This window comes from Centroberyx gerrardi, chromosome 6 (assembly GCF_048128805.1).
Source record: "Centroberyx gerrardi isolate f3 chromosome 6, fCenGer3.hap1.cur.20231027, whole genome shotgun sequence".
Lineage (NCBI taxonomy): Eukaryota > Metazoa > Chordata > Actinopteri > Beryciformes > Berycidae > Centroberyx > Centroberyx gerrardi.
The window spans coordinates 25,483,888-25,501,769 of record NC_136002.1 but is presented as its reverse complement, the minus strand read 5'-3'; the positions used below and the strand labels follow the sequence as shown (position 1 = coordinate 25,501,769).

At 39.3% G+C, this 17,882-nt stretch overlaps 1 protein-coding gene across 3 annotated transcripts; it reads left to right on the top strand.

Moving 5' to 3' along the window:
• The first annotated feature begins 1,294 nt into the window (after positions 1-1,294).
• On the top strand, positions 1,295-16,317 carry postnb (periostin, osteoblast specific factor b). 3 transcript variants are annotated; one of them, XM_071924750.2, is made up of 23 exons: positions 1,295-1,432; positions 2,035-2,133; positions 5,993-6,057; positions 6,650-6,807; positions 7,152-7,316; positions 7,393-7,539; positions 8,370-8,511; positions 9,964-10,176; positions 10,314-10,448; positions 11,213-11,361; positions 11,532-11,668; positions 11,870-12,000; positions 12,271-12,401; positions 12,902-13,004; positions 13,144-13,211; positions 13,663-13,708; positions 13,820-13,849; positions 14,644-14,738; positions 14,856-14,913; positions 14,992-15,039; positions 15,802-15,888; positions 15,976-16,014; positions 16,109-16,317. In XM_071924750.2, exons 1-23 carry the CDS (start codon positions 1,314-1,316, stop codon positions 16,153-16,155), a joined length of 2,412 nt encoding a protein of 803 aa, XP_071780851.1. In that variant the 5' UTR covers positions 1,295-1,313; the 3' UTR covers positions 16,156-16,317. The 3 variants fall into 3 exon arrangements, with proteins under 3 accessions (XP_071780851.1, XP_078140308.1, XP_071780849.1); XM_078284182.1 differs by having other exon boundaries at positions 14,817-14,913; XM_071924748.2 differs by having other exon boundaries at positions 14,644-14,913.
• The last annotated feature ends 1,565 nt before the right edge of the window (positions 16,318-17,882 follow it).

Here is a 17,882-nt window from a genome sequence, read left to right as displayed (position 1 = left end):
GGTTTTCATGTTCCTAATATTAATTTAACTCTCCAATTCATATAAGCGACATATGAAGATTCTTTTTTAATTGAGTGACTGATATTATCCATGTCTGACGCTATGAGTTTCCCAACCTGGCTGGATGAGACTGCACTCCTCCCACCACAAGGTGGGGCAAAATGCATTCTGATTATAGCTACAATCATTGCCCTGGCATTGGTTCAGAGATTATGTGATATGTCTTTGTTTTCAGGCTAAACAAATGACATTGCCATAGACAAGATACGGCAGGATTCTGCAGTCCCAAATATTCCATCCATATATCTCTAAATCTGGCACTCAGTTTCACTGTTACATAAAGATGATTTACACTATAGCTTGTAGAGGTGCACTGCAAAAAAACATATCCACCTTAACAAGTTGTTTAGAACCTAGTACTGTGCGTTAAAATCTTATTTTTCTTATAAAATAAGTAAGATAATTTCACTTGTTTCTAATAGAATGCAATGTAATACAATACCATACAATACAATCAACTTATTTCAAGAATTTTCCTCAAGTAACATTTTCCTGGTGCTAGTGCAGTAATCTCCCTTTTTCGTGATATTGTCATCGGATTCTAGAAAATTCTAATTCTTGAAACAAGTGAAACAGTATTGGAAACAAATTAAATTATCTGGCCCCATTGGCAGATTATGTTTACCCTTTTTTTTTAAGGAAAACGACTTTGAACTGACTGAATACGAGACTAAATGGCTTGTCAAGATGGACATTTTTTGCAGTGTGGTTCACAAAGGCAGTTTTCTTGGTCTTCTGTAGCAATAAGCTTATTGTGTAGAAGTGTAACAAATCAGGGTAACAAATCTCCTTTGGGCTCCTTTATGTGGCATTTGCCTTAAAGCAGTTTAGCATATGTGTTCTCCTGTGAATATGTGTGTGTGAGAGAAGCGGGAATACATTCACAAAGATTTTTGAAACGTAGCCCCAAACATATGGTCCATCCATAAATCATGGAATAGTAAAACAACTGGCAGCAAATATAAAAATTGTGAAATTTAAGTTATTGTGCTGAATTCTACACTTGTATATAAACAAATATAAAAACCCTTATTTATAAGTTTAGAATTTATCTCACCAACAAATACTTGTTTATGATAAAGCCCATTACATTTGTGGATAGAAGTATGGTCTTAAAGGGGTTCTGGGTGGTCCAGGCTTGAGTCTGAAATATTGCCATCCTCCTCGAGTGGTGGGTGAGACTCGTGGTATATAAACTCCTGCTCAGAGTCTGCTCCCATTACTCTGGGTCTGGAGGGGCTAAGAAACTAAGGATGAAGCTCCTTTTTGTAGCTGCCTTTGCACTCTTTGTGCTGTCTAGCTTTGACAAGGCTGACTCCTCAGCTTATGACAAAATAGTGGCTCACAGTCGCATCAGGGCAAGAAAAGAGGGGTAAGTGTATCATCATTTTAAAAAAATTATTATTTCCTTTTTCTCTTTTCTGCAGTACATTGACATCTTTGAAATTCCATGCATGCAGTGGTATTGAGCCTTGAGCATGGGAGGTATCAATAGTTCATGTCACGACTGAACATGTCTAGAGATGTGTCGATGAACATTTGTATCTGCCGCATTTGTAATGTGAAATCTGCAATGTAATCAAATCACTTAAATGTGTTGTGACTTTATCCTGTTTTTTTTAAATATGCATTGTTCATTTGTGAAATATGTAATGAGCCTGAATGATAATGTAATTCCCTTAGAAAAGGTGTTTCCCAGCAGGGATAGCTGTCAAATAATTATTCAAATGTGACTACACCAGTTTCTTACCCGGCAGTTGTCAAATCATTATTCATCTCTGACTGTGTCGTTTCAGACCCAGCAGGGGTGATTGTCAAATAATTATTCCCATTTGACTGTCGGGTGTCTTAACCAGCAGGGCTAGTTGTCAAATAATTATTCATCTGCGGTTTCACAGATTTCATACAATCTTGCTCAAATGTTTTACCTGTAAATTCATGCTTCATCTCCTTTTTACCCATGGTGCTCCTCAGACCCAATGTCTGCGCTCTCCAGCAAGTCATGGGGACCAAGAAGAAGTACTTTAGCACTTGCCGTAATTGGTACCAAGGGGCCATCTGTGGAAAGAAAGCGTAAGTGTTGTTTTATGATTCCAACAGGACAAGTTGTTTCCTGTATTCAAAGATGAACGTTACAAGCAAATCCAGGTGCTACAAGTTGAACCTGAGTCTCACTGCAGTAATTAAAAAAAATATATATATAGAGTATTCCAGTTCAATGTCTGCTTCTTGTTCATGATTTAAGGCTTTCATGGAAACTTGGATGTTTCCATAGAGACAGACGTCTGTTATCTTACTTTGAATAAAACTACTGCTCAGAATGAAAAACACATTTTTGAACGCTGCCCCAACCCCTTTGTACTGAAGAATGTCATATTCACTGCTATAAACTGTAGGTTAGTGTTTTTATAACTTGGGAAGCTTGGTCGTCGTTGGATGCCACAATGGTGAACCACTGATTCCAGGATACGCTGTGGCTGCGAATTGTCAGCTATATACATGAATGGAAAAGAGTTCAGCTCAGACATAATCTACTGTGCAACCTATCGGTCTCTTATCGTTCTAGCCTTCTCAGCGCTTTTGTGTTTAAACATGGATCCAAGCCATGCCTACATTACAGTCTCACACACGCACACACTTACAGTTTCCTTCTACTGTTGCTTGAGCCACACTTAGCACTCTGAAGAGGCTGCGTACTTCATGATGAGTGAACTCCACTCACTGAACTTGGCAAAAGCTAATGTTGGAAACACAGCCAAAGAATGTTATCTATTTCAATGGGAGTCTAAGGCTTGTTTTGGTTTTCTGACATGGGACTGCGGAATCAATCAAAGGATAACCCAGGCCAAAGCAGTGCAGGAGTGCACAACGCATTGTATTCACATGGAAAAACCTAGATTCATACTTCTGGTTATGCTGCTGTAATGTCTCATGTGCTACTAATGCAGATTGGAGTTTTAATTATAGGCCTACAAACATTTCTCAGAGGCAGAGCTGCACTGGGCGCAGAAATAATTTTATTGGCTGAGTTAAACCTTAGTGGGCGGAGCCAAAGAACCAAAGTTTTCCAGAGCAAAAGTTAGCATACTGGCAAACTTGAATGGTGAAGAAGGAACTCTGGTCAAAATAGAAATTTAAAAAAATCTTCATTTGTTTTTCACTTTTTGATTACCATGGCATTTATGATCTTGGAAGGTGAGAAGACTAGCTAACTGTAGATAGCTACAGGCTAGTATGGCTAATTTGAACTAGGTCAGCTAGGCCAACTGGCTAACCTTTGAATTTTTTCAGTTAGTAGCAAGAGTGCTAGGCTTCATAATATTACCTAAGTCCTGTCTTATGTCTTGCCTTATTCACTGGGCTTCAGTCGAATGTTACTTAGCCAGAAAAACTGTTACTTAGCCAGAAAAACTGTGGTTCTTTTGCTCCGTCTATTGATGTTTCACTCAACCAATCAGATTATTTCTGCCTTCAGAGCAGCTCTGCCTCTGACAAATGTTTGTATAACTAAAACTCTGATATGCCCATTAGTAATGGCTTGAATTGGAATAAACATAAATATTTTATCCATTTACCACATACACCATGTAGTTTGACAAAGTTATTATCATTCTCAGTGAAACAGATATTTTATAGAGATGCTGACCAATCAGAATTTTCCAGCTCCATGGCCAGACGGAGTCTGGGTTTCCTCTGCGTGGGAGAGCAAAGCAGAGAGTGTTTTGCTGACTCTGCATCAATGGGGCTTGTGTGATCTCATCCAATCCTTCCAACTCCATTTAACTCTGATTCACATACAACTGTAAGAGAGTGGCAGTTAGCCATGACCCAGGAGCCTCCACTCAGACGGCCTCAGTCTGTTCTCCTCCACGCTGTCTGAGACCTGAGCTGTGGATGACGGGCATGAACGCTCTGCCACAACTTTATCTCTTTTATTGAAGGAAACAAGTCTCTGCTTGAAGCCTTGTCTTTCTACCCAAGGTCTCCATGTTTGTCATAAATAATTACCCATTACTGTCTGTCCACTTAAGATTGCTATGCAATACATTGGATACAATTATTTTAGTGATGTAATTTATATCAAAATATATTCAGCTAATACTGGGTCAATTGGCTCTTAAGTCTAGTTAACTAGAAGTTAAACAGACTGCAGTGTGAGAGTCATTATCATCACCTGCAATCCTGACAAACATATTATATCAAGCTGCATAAAGTGATGCTTGTGTGTTTAATCTCACGGTATAAATTGATTTTTTTCTTTCACAAATATTTCTAACCCAAAATGTAGAAATAATTATAAGTGTAGGTAATCTGATCGCTGTATTTTAATGGGCAAGTTTAACTGATTACAGTAAAGTGCTATTTTTCCATCCTATTGCATATGTGTTAGTTGCTAACCCTGCTGACTGAGGCACTGCTGTCTGTTTTGAACTACAAACGACACACATGTGGAGCATTTCTGGTGTGCAGATTTCACAGGGAAACTGCTGATGAAGACAAACTGCTAAACTTAGAAACTTCAGCGATAAAGTGCATCCATCTTGTCTCCTGTTGACTTGTGTGTAGAACCAGGCCAATGCATAGGGAGACACTGGGAGCGGTTTACATCAGCGTATGTTTTATGGCCATGTGAGGCTGTTTAACATCATTATTGTGGTTCACTCTCATGCATCACCAAGTATAATGCTACTTGTTACACTACGCCAACAATTTATGAAACAGTTGAAAATGTTCTTGAATTGATTACTAACAGAAACCTTGCTCAGCACCAATAAGTTGATGTTTGCTGTTTCCCAACTATACGCTGCAAAATGTCATTTAAATCTTCAGAAAGTGCACTAATGTTGTGTTTACTTTAATTGATATGAGCTGAAAAATTGGAATAGGTAGCTTCCCTTGGAGGTTGGGGGTTTCTGACTATAAAAACAAGCGTGCTGGGCAGTCTTTACCATAATGAACTCTCTAGCCAACTCTGTACTCATGGTATTGTTTTCTTCTAATAGCTTTGCACTCATGTAGTGTTGTTTATCTTTTGTGGGAGTTTTTTTTTTATTGTTGCATACCTGGTAATTACCAGGGGTGAAATATAAATCTTCTCCAAATGTTTGGTTTTCCATGTACAAGTACAATGCTATAGTTCCAACATGTTGAAACCTGCTGACACAAGGGGTATAGGCTTTTCTTTATATCTAACAGCTGCACCTCGGATTTTACTGTCCTCACAAACCTGATTTATGGCTACTAGCTCCAGTCCTGTTGAGGAGGAGAGGAGACATGGCCTCTCACATGCTTGTCCCGCAAAAAACAGCTCTCTTTTCTATCCAATTTCTAGAAATTCCACTTTTCATACTGTACTTCTTAAAAGACTGCTGTAAAACTCTACGGAGTGCACAAGGTGCCAGATTTGTTATGTCATTAATGTAAATGTAATGATGTTCTTTTTCGGTTTAGTGCAACTGTTTCCATACAGACCATCAGACTCTTTGTGGCAGCAGCTGAAATGTTCCCTATCCCGACCAAGATTTCCGAATACTCAAAACTTTAATCACTGCAGTTTTTCAAGACCAAAAAAAATAATGTCTCTGAGGTTAACCAAATGTCGACTACAGGCCAAACTAATTGTTTAGCTTCAAAGTAGAGGCCTTGGTAGTATAAATCCTCTACTGTAATGGTAGAATAATCCTGGAGGCACCCTTTCCATTGGGTTTTGGCTCAAGTCATGGGACCACATGGCCTGTTTGGGTAATGAAAGAGATAATGAGTAACATCTGGAAACACAGAATACACAGGAGCAACATTAAATGATGATTCAGCTCAAAACATGGCACCCGGGAAAAAAAAAAAAATTCTCACACTGCTGTACTGAGAGATGCCTTGCAGCTGTATTATTAGCTGCAACCTCACATTCATGATCTGTGTGTCTTGCCTGCAGGACTGTGCTTTACGAGTGCTGCCCAGGATACATGAAGCTGGATGGCATGCGTGGTTGCCCTGCAGGTACAGTGTGTAATGCGCTCAGAATGTAATCGACGTATAGATGTTAGACAAGGCCATAATGTCCGAATGTAGAGCAGCCACTTGCATTGATTGAAAACTAACTCCTAAAAGTAAAACTCACTCCTAACATAAATGCTCCAACATATTGCCTACATGTGCAGATTATTTGTTTCCTTATACCAACAGTTTCAGAGATTTTAAATTTTAGTTTCAGAGATTTTAAATTTTAGTTTCAGAGATTTGTAATTTATATTTTAATTTTTAATTGTATTTATTATTCTTTTTTTTTTTGTTATTGTAATGCACCAACATATTGCCTACACATGCAGATTCTTTCTTTCCTTTCCCAAAAGTTTCAGAGATTTTTTATTTTTATTTCAATTTTAATTTTAATTTTAATTTTAATTTTAATTGTAGTTTCAGAGATTTTGAATTTCTATTTTAATTTTGAATTTCTATTTTAATTTTGAATTTCTATTTTAATTTTGAATTTTTATTTTAATTTTTTATATTAATTTCAGAGATTTTAAATTTCTATTTTCATAAAGACAGGGTCACATGTAGTTACGCTGATAGTATATTTCTTCCTCAGTGGCCCCGATTGACAATGTGTATGGCACCTTGGGTCTGGTGAAGGCCACCTCCACCCAGAGCTACTCAGACATCTCCAAGCTGAGGCCGGAGATTGAGGGATCCGGATCCTACACCTTCTTCGCCCCCAGCAACGAGGCCTGGGACCTTTTGGATGAAGTAAGTCAAGGACAAAACGAAAAGTTGTAGGACTTCTCTGTCTGTGACCAAAAGTTTTTTTAATAGACTGTAATTTCAGAAAAACTTCAGAAAGAACTAGATGAGGAATTGGGAATGTATAGAACACTACAAAAAAAAAACACACACACTATACAGTATATGTATAGGGGAATTATTAGCGATGACAGCCATTGTAAAATACAGAGTGAGTGGATGTACCATTGAGACAGAATGACAAATTATATTTTTCAAGTGCATTGGGAGACAGTCTGTGGTTGAGCCTTGATACAGGTATCCTTCCATCCTTCCAACAGTTTTTACATCTTCTCTTCCCTATCTTACAGACAATGAGGGGTGCATTGGTCAGCAATGTCAACATCGAGCTGTACAACGCTCTCCATTACCACATGGCTAACAAACGCTTCTTGACCAAAGACTTGAAGGATGGCATGACAGTCACCTCCATGTACAATGACCTCGGCCTCCTGATCAACCATTACTCCAATGGGGTGAGTCTTATGAGCACTGATTTTTGGGAGCAGTGATTTCCAGTGGCTGTAACACTGAAGCTTATGCTGTGTGCAGGTGGTGACTGTGAACTGTGCCAGGATCATCCATGGTAACCAGGTTGCCACCAACGGGGTTGTGCACGTCATTGACCGTGTCATCAGTGCTGTGGGAAACACCATCCAGGACGTCATCGAGGTCGACGACGACCTGACAACTCTGAGTGTGAGTACGCAGATGGTCACCATTAAAAATAATAGACAGTAATTACAGAAAAACTTCAGAAAGAAGTAGATGAAGAATAGGGAATGTCTTAGAATAATGCTACAAAAAAAAAACACATCCCTTGTGCCATAATCCAAGGTGAGCATTCTTATAGAGGCCCAATTCAGAGTTTAACAGAATGATATAGTACCTTAGAAAACATCAGGCTATACCGTCATAAATCTACAGGACCATAATACCATAATGGCCATAATAATAGGCCATAATAATAATAATAACTTTATTTGTATAGCACTTTTCTAAAAACAATGTTTATAAAGAGCTTTACATGCAATAAAACCCAAAGAGACAGTGATATAAAAGTACCACAATTAAATAAATAAACTAAAGTTGAATAAAAACAAAAGAATAAATACAAATGAGGAATAAAAGGTAATACAAGACATAAACAGAACTAGAAAACAGAGATACAACAAAAAACAGATGGAACTAAAACTTCAACAAGGCTCAACAGTGTATTCCAGCGTCCCAGAAACAACCCCCTCTTCAATTCAATGGTCCACTGCTGTCACCTTTACAATACACGCTACCATCAAAAGATAAGAATGGCAATGACGCGGCAAAAAGGCCACGTCTACAAAGTGCGGTACATGTGTGAAACCCTCGCCCAAGCAGAGAGCAGATACCCGGCACACAACTCAGCAGTCCGCATATCCACATTGTATCTGCTTAGGCTATAAGTTAAGTCTGACTGGCCTCGATTCTATTCTACTCTATTGTATACTGAAGTTTACCAACCATAATGCTGTTTGTGACTTCTCCCTCTGTAGGAGGTGGCTCTTGCCTCTGGTTTGTTGGACAAGCTGGGTCAGCCGGGACAGTACACTCTCTTTGCCCCCACCAACGAAGCTTTTGAGAGAATGGGCAGTGACGTGCTGGAAAGACTGAAGAGCAACAAGGATGTCCTCCAAGGTAAACCTTATAGTGTATTCTCAGAGATCTGTCACCTTCCTGGAATGCCTGTTACATATACAGGGTGAAGTTCACACAAGACAGTTTTAAACAGCGCAGTGGAGACTTCGAGACTTTATATTGACTGTAGGCGATATCCAAACTGGGGCCACATTTATATTTAATGATGAAGGTACAGGAAAAGAAACGCAATGGTTCCCCGGAGGCATGTTTGCCGGACTGAGTCACCCATAAAGCGTTTTTTTTTTTCGCACATGTTCAACTTTTTCCTATTCAAAACAGATGAAACCACAATAGTATGGACGATGGATGTGGAATTCTCAGACAGTTGGCAAGCTGTGCATACCAAAGTTGTGCCGGAGAGTCATAAAAATAGGTTTCTAGTTTCAAATCTTGCATGAAATTGTGAGTGGAAAGTCAGACAAAGCAGACAAATTATTTGACGCTTTTGTTATGTATTTATTTTTTTGGTTTGGGGAGTTATGTACAGTACAAGTCGATCAGGATACCTATACTCTAGCTGTTCTTACTGTTCGAAAGCAATCGTACATTGTAATCGTACATCAGAGCAAGTTGGTGCCTGCACATATAGAGCGGCTGTGGACTCTTGAAAACTCATAGAAAAAAAAAGAAAAGGAAAAGTGAAGCATCTCAAAATTAATATTATTCCGATTTGTGTTAACGCTGGAACACTGGAAGGCAAGAAACAGCTGCTTCATTGAGCAAGCTGGGCAAATTGGCAGCGGTTCATCCCAAACCCTTTTATTAGGCCGCAGCTTGCCCTATGATGTGAGATCAGACCATTTCACACAGTCAAACAGAATAGTGAGGAAATCATGAGTCTCCTCACTCAAGGACCCAAGGGACCCAAAGGGTCTTCGGGTTGCCAGTGCTTTATATCCTCAGCTGCATTGAAACACTAGAAAAGAACATAACACAGTTCAGGCAGCCAACTGACCTACTCAAATATAAATCTATTTCTTCCAAATGACCACAACCTTTCTCTACAGTATCTAAATCTTTACAGTGAGCGGCATCAAAGCATGAAAACTTTACACTACCAGTCAAAAGCCTGGACCCACCTGATTGAATGTACTGTTTTTCATTCTCTTAAAGCCATTTTGATCTAAAGGCTTATGCTTAAATGCTTGAAATGTGTTTTTTGGACAAATATAAATATTGAAGTTGATGCCTATGTATGAATTTCTTTCCAATGCCTTTGACTTTACATCAAGGCAAAGGGCGGCTACTTTAAAGAATCTAAAATATAAGATAGTTTTGATTTGTTTGAACACTTTTTTGGTCACTGCATAATTCCATTTGTGTTATTTCATAGCTCTGATGTCTTTACTATTATTCTAAAATGTGGAAAATAGTAAAAAAATAAAGAAAAATGCGTATGTAAAAACTTTTGACTGGTAGTGTAAACCAGACCAAACTTTGCTTTTGCAGCTCTGCTGAATTTCCACCTCCTGAAGTCGGTCCAGTGTTCTGAGGGCATCATGACCGGCACCTCCTATGAGACCCTGGAGGGCAACAACATCGAGATCGGCTGCGACGGCGACAGCCTCACAGTCAACGGCATCAAGATGGTGCTGAAGAAGGACATCGTCACCACCAACGGTGTCGTCCACCTCATTGACCAAGTGCTCATTCCTGACTCAGGTTAGACTCCCATCTCCTCTTTTCCTTTAGCAGATTCCAGTGTGACAGGATCACTGCATGAATACATTGCTTGAGGTGTGGGATTTTTTTATGTAATCCAAATTCTAATTGTGTCGGGATTCCCTGTGCCCTCTAAGCTAAGCAGGTGATGGAACTGGTCGGCAGTTCCCAGTCAACTTTCGGTGACATGGTGTCCGAGTTGGGCCTGTCTGCTGCCATGAGACCAGAGGCTGAGTACACTTTGCTGGCTCCCCTCAACGCTGCCTTCACTGGTGAGTCACATACAACTCATTACATCCTGAAAATCCCTCTCTCCATCTCTCTCTCCCTCCCTCTCTCTCTCTCTCTCTCTCTCTCTCTCTCTCTCTCTCTGTCTCTCTCTCAGCAGGTAGGTAAATATCCACTCTGCTTCCAAACTCAGCCACAGTCTGGAAAATAGGGGATTTTTTTTTTCTTTATTTTGCTGTCATGCTGACTCACAAGTCAGTAGATATATGCACATATATGGAGCTCCAGGGGAATGACTGGTGGATTGGGGCATTGCTGAAGCTTTATGCCATGTAAGACCAAAGAATAGACCAGCACCCACTCCCCCAGGGAACATTCCTGCACTTCACAAGAGGGGAGTCGAGAGAGAGAGAGAGAGAGAGGGAGAGAGAGAGAGAGAGAGAGGGATGTCTTGTTCCTCAAACAAGAATTTGCAATTAATGAAGCAGAACACTTTCATCATTAGAGGCATACAGTTTGAAAAGGGTGTAAGGAATGCACAAGGTGGCAACAGCTGAATGCAAAGGGAACCTTAAATACACTCCCAGTAAATCCTTCTCTACCCCAAAACATATTTTATAGACTATTGTACATGGTCCACTTTCAGAATTGCACAAGAATACAAATAATTGGAATTGCAGTTGTTGTTGTTGCTGTTGCTGTTAAAGCTGGAACATTAAATGAAACTCCAGTATACGTTGTTGGTATGTTTAATTGTTTACATAGTTATGCTGAATGGGAGATGTAAAACATTTTCTTTATTCTACAGATGAGGTAATGTCCATGGATCAGAGGTTGCTCAAGATTATCCTGGAGAGCCACATCTTGAAGAGAAAGATTGTTCTGGGCGAGTTGTACAATGGCCAGCGGCTGGAGACCATTGCAGGAAAGCTTCTGAGGGTCTTCATCTATCGCACAGTAAGTTCTCTTTTCTTCTCTTGTCTGAAGCTGTGCCCAAAAATAGTGGCTGAGTGCCACTAAACACACGCTACATTCATTATCCCTGTCATTTGGCTATCAATCACCGTGTCCTTAAGAGGATACATAATGTCCTTGCCCTGTCTGTGACCTGTGGATGATTTCTGCAGGCGGTGTGCATTGAGAATTCTTGCATGATAAGAGGCAGTAAAGAAGGAAGCAACGGAGCCCTTCATCTCATGAGGATACTGCTGAAACCAGCAGAGAAAAGCATGTTCGAGATCCTGACAGAAAATGGAGGCTTCAAGTGAGTGCGGCGAGATGTTGATGAAAGTGGACTGGAGATTTAAAATGCAGTATAATACTCTAACCACATATTTCTGTATCTTTCCGTTAAATCAACACGGCACATACAGTATGGGAATGAGAAAGTGCTGGCCTTGCGTTATGTCAGCCCTCAGTGGTTTTCCGTAACAGCCAAGTAACCGTTTTCTTCTCTGTGCTGCAGGATCTTTTTGTCCCTGGTAGAAGATGCTGGCTTGACTGACCTGCTGAAACAGGAAGGAGATTTTACTCTGTTTGCTCCCAGCGATAAAGCTTTCGCCAGTGTGAGCGAAAGTGATTTGGCCTTGTTGAAGGGTAAGTGTCCCACACTCCCTCCATCTTAATCCTAATCTCAGAATTCTGAGAATAAAGTCAGAATTCTGATTTTCAAGTCAGAATTCTGAGATTCTGACTTTTATCTCAAAATTCTGACTTTAAACTGACTTTTGAACTCAAATAACATTTCCACATGTAGCCCTAATCCTCTTCCGTAGAGCTTATGTTGCAGTGTGAAAATCAAAATTACACATAATAAATGAATAAGTTTACTGTAATATATTTTGTGTTTGCCATCCTGTGTTTCAGGTGACATAAATGCCCTTAGAACCATCCTTCTGTATCACTTCAATAATGGCGTCTTCATTGGTGGTGGTTTGGAGACTGGGGTGACAAACCTCCTCAAGTCTCTCCAGGGCAGCAACCTCAGAGTGTTGTTTGTAAGTACTTATTGTAGAAATACTGATTTTTCTTGTAATCTTAAATCAACATACTGTACACTTGAAAAACCCCCTATCTTAGCCCTTTGTAATGTTCAAATAGTAAGGTGTAAAAAAAACATTATCAAGTGTAATTATTAAGTGGCCAAGTTGTTTTCACTGCATTCTCAGTAACCCAGAGTCGAATCCATCCTCTATATGTATATGATAATATTAGAATCTGACTGATATCAACAAATATCACTACATTGTTTTTTGTTTTCTCTGTTTTTTTGTCAGCAGTGTCTAAGATTACTATTATTATCTAATTATATGAAGTCTTGATTTTGTAACTCGATGTCCTCAGCCGGCCTTTAATGTTACTTACTAACACTAATACTTACTAACCACTAATGTTACTGTAGAACAGTGTGCACGCCTCATATTTTCAGATGCAGGCTCGATCAAGTAATTCATTTTGCAGTGTTCTTGTCTGTAATAGTTTTAAATATCCCCCTCAGGCAAACAACAGTGTGCAAGTGAATTCTGTCCAAGTCCCTGAGTCTGATATCATGGCCACGAACGGAGTCGTTCACTTCATCGACAGTCTCTTGTATCCCGGAGGTATGATTTCACTCTGTAACCTTTGGTCATGTTCCATCCCTTTTGTAAAACTGTCATGAGATGCACTCTGGGTATTGTTTTTATTGCCATAGCTGTTGTAAAAGGCCTGGTGTGGTTAACGCCCTGTGCTTTAATCTAGATATCCCCGTTGGAAGCCAGGATCTCCTTGGGCTGTTGAGGAGGCTCATCACTTACATCCAGATCAAGGTGTTGTATTCAAAAAATTGGCTTCATATCATTGAAGCTGCAAGGTTGATTAAAGACAGGGTTTGGCACTTATGCGTGTACAGGTGCCTTTTTCATTATTCTTCATTATTCTTCTTGACAGTTCTGCCAAGATATAATTTGTCACTTGACATAAAGTATCGGACAAGATCACACTTGAATCTGGTAAAAGATCACCTTTGTAGGGCCTTAAGCTAGTGGTTTTGTGTATCATAACACATTGGTTTGCCTGAGTGATTTGGGCTGTTTGCTTGGCTTATAATCATGAATATCTTCTGCAGATTCATGTAGTATGGGCCTTGTCCTGCAGCATTTATATGTAAAAGTCTTCTACCCAGGCATATGATCATGCAAGATGTTATGTGTGTAGCATGTGTACCATATGAGCTCTAAAGAATTCTGCTATAATGGATCCTTACCTTTTTATTTACAGTACATTTCAGGATTCAGATATCAGGAAATTCCCCTTACATTTATGAGTAAGTCACAATATTATAATACTTTTTTATGTCTTTGCAATACAGCATCTTCATCTCCTATTAGACATTCTTTATGATCATTAATTGCTTTATATCTCCTGTTGTTATTAGAGAGGATCATCACTCGTGTCGTCCAGGAAGGTACAGTAAATGATGATTACTATGTATCATCATCATGTGATTCCTAATCAAAATAGTTCGACAGATTGTGTCAAGTTAGTAAAAGTTTGGCAAGCATAAAATAGGGAGCATACTGGTTATTGAGTTGAAACAGGTACTGATTACTGACGCCCTTTTTGTTAGTTCAGATAATTACACACATGCAAGCACATGCACACACAAACAAACACTGGTAGGACAGTTCATGACAGACAGCTGAAGTACCAGAGAAAAATTCCTAATTCCTGCACATATCACAAATGAACTGAAAAACTTGCAGTGCACTTTCTACTTGAAGTGCCAAATTTAAAATATAATAATACTAATAAGACATGTGACCACTACAGTGCTAAAAGTATATAGTTTTACAACCCGAAAAGGTATGGACGAGGATTAGGGCTACATGTGAAAAATGTATTTGAATTCTGACAAGTCAGAATTGTGAGTGATTCTGACTTTAAACTCAGAATTCTGACTTTATTTGTAGAATTTTGACTTTAATCTCAGAATTATTGTGGCCCTAATCCTCAAAAACAAAAACAAAGAAATGCTGAAAAAGTGTAGGGCAGAATTACTTTGATTACGAATCACATTCTTGCCATATAAATCCTTTCAGATCCGGTGAAAGGTCATGTTAGTTGCATGCAAATGACAAGTTCTCTGTACCAAGGGGCAAAGGTGTGCTAGTTGATGGCATTTCCTGTCGTTCCAAGGAATTACTTTGGTAAATGTTTGGTAATTTCATGTTTTGAAAGCTGCCTTCTTTATTTTTTCAGTTCCCGATGTGACCAAAGTGACTAGAGTTATCCAAGCGGAACCCACTTTCACCAAGGTGACCAGGGTCATCGAGGGTGATCCCTCCATCACCAAGGTGACCAGGGTCATCGAGGGTGATCCCTCCATCACCAAGGTGACCAGGGTCATCGAGGGTGATCCCTCCATCACCAAGGTGACCAGGGTTATTGAGGGTAAACCCACCATCACTAAGGTGACGAGGGTCATCGAGGGTGACCCCACCATCACCAAAGTCACCAGGGTAGTCTCAGGTAAATCCTTTTTTACTTCAATCTATACCACACTACACGACTTACACCACTTACCATCTTAACAACTTGTGAATGCAGGTCCTCAGTACTCAGTCAGCAGTGGCACCACCAACATAGAGCTGGAAGGTCAGTAAAAGAAATTTCAAAATTTGGACACAGAAATTCAAGGATAATTCTGGTTATTTTCAACCAAAGCCATCTTTTCCTAGCTTTTGCCATCATGATGATCGATTGTGTTCAAAACGTAGTCACTTAGTTCACTGTGGAGCTTTATGTAATTCTCGTTTTCAGGGAGTGCTGCTCTCGATTACACACCCAGAGGGCCAGAGCAAGCTCTAACAGTTGAACCTAAAGTGATTAAAACAGTTTGTTTCAACACAATAACACTCACACTGCAATGGGACCTGCCTACGGCCAATTTTCTGATTATCCATGCCCTTTATATGCTATTTTAACTAGAATGAGCTAGTCGGCAAGTAGATCGTTCAGGTACTGTGATGCCGCATTCACGTCGTATTGGATATGATGTCATATCAGATACATATATGAACTGCCGACTGGGAAAAATGTTTTACATTACCCTCCGGGTTTCAGATTCCCGGCAGGGACGCTTCCACAAAATTCAGTGTCACTCGGTTGCTAGATTCTTGTTAATTTGGGGATTGCATTGGCCCACTGCAGTGCTCCCTGCAAACTTGAGGTGGGTAAAGCTATACAGTGATGAAAGTGACACATTTTTTTAACATAATCAATCATCAGGATGGCAAAAACTAGGAGAATAAGGCCCAGGTAGGTAACTGGAATTATCCTGTAAGGCATACTTGCTTGTACAGTGCAGCTAGGAAAATGTTACAGTATCACTTTAAAGGTGTTTTCCTCCCTCCTCAGGAGCTGACCTTTCCCAAATTGCTACCATTGAAGGGAACCCACAGCTGCTCGACCTTGACTCTGAAAGAATTACCAAGTTCATTCAGGGTGAGAGTGTTATCTAATGCAGTATGCACATCTCACTGACTGGGCAAGAATGACTTATAAATATGACTTATATGTTTGCCTCCGCAGATGGAAATCCAAGAAAAGTCCCTGGCCGAAGAGTTGTCGGTAAAGAATAGTTCTGTCAGTTTCACAAAATTACTGTGATTGGAAATGACATTTGTTTACCCTTCTATCTTTTATCTATTTCCTTTATTACCAGCTGGAAGGAGGAGGACAAGACTTGCTCATGACAAGAAAGTGGAGTAAGAATGGATAGATCAGAACGCCGAAGTTGTAAAGACAAAGAGGGAGACGCAACCCAGAGGATGCTAATGGTCGTTCATACTGGGTCTACACTCTGAATGTCAGTGTTTTTAAATATACTGTAAGTGGTATAACTGACAGAAATAAAACCATTTTCTTAAACAATTCAGTGGTGCTTCCAATGTATACCTAATGTGAGGGTGCAATGTCTGAGAAGAGTTTTATAAACTATTGGTTCAGTGTATGTAAATAGTGTTTAAATGAGGATTTTGGCATGACTTTAAAGACATGGAGCAAGTCAGGGTAGCAATAAAATGTTTAAAATCCAAGCTATTAGGGTAGCTATAAAAATGTTTAAATCCTAAACTATGCTATGCCTTTGCTAGAGGTGAAGGTTGATGCAAGGAGATTTTTGCTAGATGTTTGGAAAGATTTTATAATTTATCTCAGCATGATAAAGATTTTGCGGTGCACACATTGGGAAAAAAAACTTTTTATTAGAATGTTGTTTTCAGACTGTAACATTCTTTTAATTTCTCTGACTGTATGTTGTTTAAACTTTAATGTTAATCTTGTCTCTGCTTGTAACATTTGGAATAATTTATCCAAATGCAGATTTTCTTCTTTGTATTTTCTAAACATTTTCCAATAAAGTGTATTCATTGATATGAATATGTCAGTTTCAAGAGGACCCCTTAAGGGATGGAGTCATTTCTAATGTCATTGTAAGGCTCTTAACTAGTCAACACTGGTTCAGTAAACAGAGTCTAAAAGATAAGGAGTCTGCGTCTTGTATTTTTCTGACTAACAGGGCTATAAAATGGCCGGACTGCATAATTCATCAATCCTCCTTTTAAATGGCCCAGTCATTATTCTGTCCTGGTGGACAGAAAGTTGACAGCTTTTGGAAGTGGAAATTATGCAAAATCTAAAACAAATGTATTCATTTGGTTTAACACTCATAAAGAACTCTCTTTTCTATTTTGGGTGCAAAGTGTCTCCATATGGTGGCAGACTCTGTGGCATATGAAACTTAAAAAGAAACTTTTTCAGATTTTCAGAGAGAATATTCACAGTGATGCTGGAGAATGAGACCATAGAAAGGAAAAGAAACCAACACTTTCATATTCATCAGTGGATCAGTGAAGATAATTGTAGTTACAGTGAGTATCATGTGAAATGAACAGCAATTACATTTTCTCCATTAGAAATACTGTATGTTGTGGTGAAGGAAGAGCAGAATATGTAAATGGTTTTAGCATGAGTTGGTTTGGGGGTTTTTTTTGGGGGGGGGGGGGGGGTCCAGCAAGAGTTTTTAGTTTTAGTTTGTAAGAATTCAACCAGTCAAAAAGTTTGTCCAAAGGTTGCAGGGAAATGTACTGAACTGTGTGCAGACACTGGGAGGGACTTACTGGAGTCTGGCCCCAACTCTTCTGTTATTGGCCCATGTGCAGAACTCTACATTACTGAGTTTATGGCTTCTTGGTTGGGATAAAACAGGGTAAAAATCAGAGCCACTGCCAAGATACAAACAAAGCCTTGCAACATAAGAAAACAACAACACTAGCAAAATATAATCGCCTATTTTCTGTTCTTCTGTAATTTTATAGTAACAAAAAGAAAAAAAAGAATTATTTTTTCACAGTATTCAGTGGGCTTTACATACTGAGTCAGGCAGAAAATTCACCACTCCAAACTGTCAATCATTACTCGGTTATTATCAAAGTGTT

What these genes read in the sequence shown, in the direction of transcription:
- postnb (XM_071924748.2), top strand. Translation starts at nt 1,314, where the DNA reads ATGAAGCTCCTTTTTGTAGCTGCCTTTGCACTCTTTGTGCTGTCTAGC. An exon ending in CAGTCTCTTGTATCCCGGAG is followed by an intron (nt 13,005 to 13,143) that starts GTATGATTTCAC and finishes GCTTTAATCTAG; the next exon opens with ATATCCCCGTTGGAAGCCAG. An exon ending in CACTCGTGTCGTCCAGGAAG is followed by an intron (nt 13,850 to 14,643) that starts GTACAGTAAATG and finishes TTATTTTTTCAG; the next exon opens with TTCCCGATGTGACCAAAGTG.